Source organism: Salvia miltiorrhiza, chromosome 5, assembly GCF_028751815.1.
Source record: "Salvia miltiorrhiza cultivar Shanhuang (shh) chromosome 5, IMPLAD_Smil_shh, whole genome shotgun sequence".
NCBI lineage: Eukaryota > Viridiplantae > Streptophyta > Magnoliopsida > Lamiales > Lamiaceae > Salvia > Salvia miltiorrhiza.
The window spans coordinates 54,964,878-54,971,403 of record NC_080391.1 but is presented as its reverse complement, the minus strand read 5'-3'; the positions used below and the strand labels follow the sequence as shown (position 1 = coordinate 54,971,403).

The 6,526-nt window shown below is 41.0% G+C and overlaps 1 protein-coding gene across 1 annotated transcript; it reads left to right on the top strand.

Moving 5' to 3' along the window:
* The first annotated feature begins 2,004 nt into the window (after positions 1–2,004).
* Positions 2,005–6,207, top strand: LOC131025172 (protein argonaute 7). Its single transcript, XM_057954811.1, has 3 exons — positions 2,005–2,705; positions 3,166–4,399; positions 4,502–6,207. Exons 1-3 carry the CDS (start codon positions 2,357–2,359, stop codon positions 5,967–5,969), a joined length of 3,051 nt encoding a protein of 1,016 aa, XP_057810794.1. The 5' UTR covers positions 2,005–2,356; the 3' UTR covers positions 5,970–6,207.
* The last annotated feature ends 319 nt before the right edge of the window (positions 6,208–6,526 follow it).

The following is a 6,526-nucleotide window of genomic DNA, read 5'->3' as shown; positions in this document are numbered from 1 at the left end:
TAAGTAATTTGTGGGTGGCCACAATATGAATGTTTAGCATTCATTATGGAGTAATATATGCTGAAATAGAAAGTTTATTAAAAAGAGGAAAAAAAAAAAAGGACCAACAAACCCCTGAGAGTAATATATATATAGGCATTGTTTTGGATTCCCTATTATAATTAATTAATTAATTATATTCGAGTCTGCCTAAGTATTAATTGTATAAAAAAGTGAAAATTTTAAATAATTATATGCTCGAAGATGTAATTAAATACAAAAACAGTTAGCTTTCCAAACCCCAAAAAGATTTAAATAAAAAAGAGAATAATTTAAAAAAAGAATTGACTTATTAGAACGATCATGATGATTGATGATGAATGCTAAATAGGAGCCGATCCCACCCTTATCTAAAGTTGTCAAAGGTGATTCGGTGCAAGAAATTTATTCGAATAAATGATTGGGATCTAATAGGTTTTGGATTTAGTACGGCTCAATCTTATTTAATTACTATAAATGAATGTATTTCTTTTTAGCTATTTCATCTAGTAATTTTGGATAATTTTAGGGATATGTATATTAACTTTATTGTTCCTTCGACATCACCAAAAAAAAAAAAGTGGAAAGAAGAAGAAGATCCAACACGATGAGGATTAAATTGTGCATCAACGCAGTATTTAATAGTGTTGGAATATTTTTCTTAATTATTATTGTTACTGTTATCTTGAATATTTGATGCAACGCTGACTTGACAGGACTGACTTTATTAGTCGAAAATTGTCTTAGCAGCTTAACATGTTCTCGCCTTGGCAACCCAATCTTGTCTCCCAGCCTCGACAATTCGACTCTACTTCAATTCAAATAGTCCAGCCTTGGCTCCCATCGCTGACTATTCAGCTCGGAAACAAAGACTAATGTAATAGGGGTTTGAGTCATCTACTTGAATTAATGGGCCTAAGGACTTTAGGTTTACTCTAATGCATATAAATAGAAGCTTGTTGATTAGATTAGAGAGGCTCCTTCATTTTCTAAGCTCATAATGTAAAGTGTAAATTCTCAAGTATAGTGGAAAACCCCAAAACTCCATCCGTGAATATAGATCTTTACGATCGAACCACGTAAATCACAACATGTCTAAAATGAGATGGTTCCGAAGTTTTCCATTTCACCAAAGTTAAAAAAATATTTAAATCTTTTTCATCGACTTTGTGAAACTATTTCAACAAGAACCATATTACAAGACGAAGAAAGTCTCGTCATTTTTTTAAATTAATAAATCATACTAATATTATAAAAATTTGAAGTCATTCAATGTTCTACTACATAGAGAACTAAGAAAAGTTCAATCTCCCCATGCATACTTATTTGTATTATTTGAATACCAACATCTCAAGTATATGTTAATACTAAGATAATACGTCAATTAAATTTTAAATACTTTACAAATAACTTTATCGGTATAAAATTAAATCGCCATTGGATAATTTGATTTACATAAAGGAAGAATCTTTTTGGTTTTGTGCTTGCCAAAATAAGGCCCAAAAAAAATATCAAATTCAACTAAATTTTGCTTAAACATAAACGTGAAATTCGGCAAAATTTGCAACAAAAAGAAGAAACACAACGATGATGACAACCACGGTGATTATTACTATGTTCATTGAATATAGTGATGATTAAACAAACATTATGTTTTTTTTTAATCTTTTTATTAAAGATTAGGTTAGGTAGTTAATGTGGAATGATAAGTTGCAAGTTCAATCAAAATCAAGATTATTAGTATTATTACAAGTCATTATAAAGTTGATAAAGCACAAAAGCATACAACAAAAAAGCTCAATTCTTGACTTCAAAGACAAAAGGGCCAAAGATTATACTAATATTTCTTTAAAGTCAAAAGGAAACATATACAAAATAAACACAAACATTAAAGAGTCATATGTTTTTTTATGCCAATAACAACACAGTTTTCACCAATAGAATAGTTGCTCTCAGCAAAATCTAATCTTTTTTTAAGGGCATCATCAAAATCTAATCTTTTTTAGGGTATCATCAAAAACCCAATCTTGATTAGAAACAAGAAACTTTGTTGTTGTTTTTAATAAAAAGAAATATTTTTCTGTTTTTGACAAAGGTAAAATCAGGCCCACCTTTTACCTCCTGACCATTAGCATTTCCCAGTATCTTAAAACCACTGAGCAGCAAAAGTAGAGAGCAAAATAAACTCTCAGTCTGTCTGCCTCTCTCTCTCTCTCTCTAGCAGGAGGGGAATTAACTTAACCATTAATTGCTACTTGTATAAATTGCTGTTTCTGTTTCTGTTTCATGAATATAGGCCCTTTTGCTGACTCCTTTAGCTTCCTCTCTCAAACAAGTTATGGAAGAAGAAGAAGAGTCCAATACCAGCACAAAATGCACTCCCAAAACTAGGAGTTTTAGAGAGAGGAGAGAGAGAGCTTACACCTATCACCACCACCACCACCACCACCACCACCTGCTGCAGAATTCCTACAGCTTTGGCTATGGCTTTGGATTTGGCTACCAAAATCAATACCAAAGTTTCCCTGCTTTGCTCCCTCTGCCTCCAACCATACCTCTGCAGCTCACAGTCACTTCACCTTTCCCTCAAAATCACACCTTTGGACACAAATCCCATCTTCGGAGAGGCCTATGTAGTCCTGCTCTTGCAACTTCCTCAGATTACCATGTTCAAGATTTCTCTGCAGGTAAAATAAAAAAAAACATTGAGGTTTTAAAAAATTAATACCCTTTTTTTTTGTTTTGGTGTTCTTGAATATGGGGTTTTTCCAATCTCTATCCTTGCTATGTTTGTGTGGTTATTTCATATTGCATGTTTGCTTGTAGCATGCTAACTCATTCTGTGCTTAGCAAGCAAATAAAAAGGAATCTTGGTGGTTAGTTCAATATTATAGACCTCACTTTTCAAATGTTGTATATATTATTGAACTCACAAGATTATGACAAAAAATAGATTGGTACTATGTCAAAGGATATTGGCCTAGTTGATGATTGATAATATAGTTTCTGCTTAAGCTTTTGCAGTTTGATGATTGATAATATAGTTTCTGCTTAAGTTTTTGTAGTTTGATGATTGATTATACAGTTATTGCTTAAGTTGTAGGGGATTTTTTTTGGTAGTTTAATCACTAGAAATTTGTTGCTCAGGTAAAAAGGAAATAAAAAATCCAGTTAGCCTGCCTTATAACAGGAAGGAAAATGGAAGAAACAAATCAGATTCTAAGGCAAAGTCATATGTAATAGCAAGAAGGCCAGATTCTGGTGGGGTGGAAGGGAGAGTTGTGACCCTTCTTGCCAACCATTTCCTAGTCAAATTCAGCCCGTCCCACCAGGTTTTCCACTACGATGTTGAGATATCTCCGAGTCCCTCGAAGGACATTGCACGTAGAATCAAGAAGAAGCTTGTTGAGGAGCATCCACGTCACTTATCCGGTGCTCTCCCGGTTTATGATGGCCGGAGGACTATATACAGCCCCGTTGAGTTCCAAGACGATAGGCTCGAGTTCTTCATCAGCCTCCCGATATCTGTAGGTAAAACATCTGGGGAAGAATTGGTGGACTTGTTACAGAAGAAGAAGCAGCAGCACAAGATCTTCCGAGTGAATATCAAGCTCGTGTCGAAGTTGGATGGGAAGGTTCTGAGCAGCTATTTGGACAGCAAAGGAGATGATGCCACCCCTCTTCCTCAGGAGTACATCCATGCTCTTGATGTGGTGCTGAGGGAGGGGCCGACGGAGAAGTGCATCGCCTCGGGGAGGTCGTTCTACTCGAGTTTGATGGGAGGGGCGAAGGAGATCGGAGGAGGAGCCATTGCATACAGAGGGTTCTTTCAGAGCCTAAGACCAACACAGCAAGGTCTAGCCCTCAATGTGGATTTCTCGGTGACTGCTTTCCACGAGAGTATCGGAGTGATCCCTTACCTTCAGAAACGCTTTGACTTCATGCACGAAGTCTGCCAGAGGAAGGCGAGGTGCTTGACAAGCGAAGAGAGGAAGGAGGTCGAGAGGGCCCTCAAGAATATCAGGATCTTCGTATGCCACCGGGAAACGGTTCAGAGATATCGAGTCCATAGCTTAACTGAGGAAGTCACTGAGAATCTATGGTTTCCTGATAGAGATGGGAAAAGTTTGAGACTCTTAAATTATTTTAAAGATCATTATGATTATGATGTGCAGTATAGAAATCTGCCATGTTTGCAGATTAGTAGGAGGAAACCTTGCTATCTGCCTATGGAGCTTTGTATGATCTGTGAAGGGCAGAAGTTTTTTGGAAAGCTCTCGGATGATCAGACCGCGAAGCTCCTCAAAATCGGCTGCCAACGGCCCTTGCAACGCAAGGCCATCATTGATGGAGTTATGGATGGACCGGCCGGACCAACGAGGTATGAGCATGTCTAGTGTTGTTGCTATCTTCCATTTTCTTGCCCTAATTTGGTGAAAGATTGTGTATTTTTGATTCGTTTAGCTTGTCCGTTTCTCAACAGTGGGAGCGTGGCGAACGAGTTCAAGCTGCACGTTGCCAGAGAGATGACACAGTTGAAAGGGAGAATCCTCTACCCTCCGAAGCTCATGCTCGGACACGGTGGCCATGTGAGAAATCTGACCCCTTCGCGCCACGACTGCCAATGGAACCTTCTTGACAGCCATGTCTTGGAGGGCACGCGGGTCGAGAGGTGGGCGATCATAAGCTTTGGCGGCTCGACCGACCAGAAATCTGGCATCCCGAGATTCATAAACCAGCTGTGCCAAAGGTGTGAGCAATTGGGCATTTTTCTCAACAAGAACACTGTGATTAGCCCACTCTTTGAGCCAATGCATGTGCTTGCAAATGCCAAAGTGTTGGAATCAAAGCTGAGAAAGATTCACAAGGCTGCCTTCAACAATTTGCAGCTCCTTATATGTGTGATGGAGAGGAAGCACAAGGGCTACGCCGACTTGAAACGGATCGCTGAGACGAGCATCGGGGTGTTGAGCCAGTGCTGCCTCTATTCGAACCTTGGCAGGCCGAGCTCGCAGTTCCTCGCCAACATAGCCCTCAAGATCAACGCCAAAGTCGGGGGATCCACGGTCGCGTTGTACAACTCGTTGCCCTGCCAGATGCCGAGGCTCTTCAAGCAGGACGAGCCGGTCATCTTCATGGGGGCCGACGTGACTCACCCCCACCCATTGGACGACTGCAGCCCCTCCGTTGCCGCGGTCGTGGGCAGCGTGAACTGGCCCGCGGCCAACAAGTACGCGTCACGGATGAGGTCCCAAACGCACCGCCAAGAGATCATCCAAGATCTGTCACCGATGGTGAAGGAGATCTTGGATGACTTCTACGAGGAGCTCTCGCAACTCCCGAGGAGGATCGTGTTCTTCCGCGACGGGGTGAGCGAGACGCAGTTCGACAAGGTGCTGCGCGACGAGCTGGAGGCCATACGGCGCGCCTGCTCGAAGTTCCCCGGCTACGACCCGCCAATCACGTTCGTGGTCGTGCAGAAGAGGCACCACACCCGCCTCTTCCCGTGCGAGGCCACGGACCCGTCCCGGTCCAACGACGAGAACGTGCATCCGGGGACGGTCGTGGACACCGTCATCACCCACCCCCGGGAGTTCGACTTCTACCTCTGCAGCCACTGGGGCGTGAAGGGGACGAGCCGCCCCATCCACTACCACGTGCTGTGGGACGAGAGCGGCTTCTCGTCCGACGAGGCCCAGAAGCTGGTCTACAACCTCTGCTACACCTTTATGAGGTGCACCAAGCCTATCTCGTTGGTGCCGCCCGCCTACTACGCGCACCTCGCCGCATATAGGGGCCGCCTCTACCTCGACCGCTCGGATTCAATCCCTAGCACCACCACCACCACCACCACCACGACGAGCTCCACCGTCTCGCGGTCTTCCCCACCTCAGGCAATGCCCTTACCTAAACTTAGTGAGAATATTAGGAAGCTAATGTTTTACTGCTGATTTTTCGCGGGAAAAATCAGAAAATTAGGTCTCTCTCTAACTACACCTTGATGATGATGATGATATACTATCTTTATCCTATCATTGTTTGATTAGATTTGTGATTGTTGTTCTTGGACAGCATTGTACAGTAGTGTGATCATCAGTTTTCTAATATGTTGGTGTAATAATAATCTTCACTACTACTACAAAATTAACCAACATTTCATGATTGTCTCAATTTGAAAAGGAATCTTGATTTTTTTTTTTTTTTTGGGGGTATGTAATGTTTGAAGATGTAGTAGAGATTTTTTGGTAAGAAGGTGACCACTGCCAATAAATACTAGTTAGTAAATGTTACATAAGATGACAAAATTGAAAGCAGTTGAAGGAATTGACTGTTTCCAAACAGCAATTATAATGTTTGATGAATTATATGTTCATCACGAAAGCACAAGAATGTGTGTGGATACAAAGCTGCATCCGCGCCGCAATATTAGAGATTAGTATTACTAAAAGTGATGATTTGTGTGTAGTGGTGAGCTATAAAAAATTAGAAATGATTCTTAATTTATATT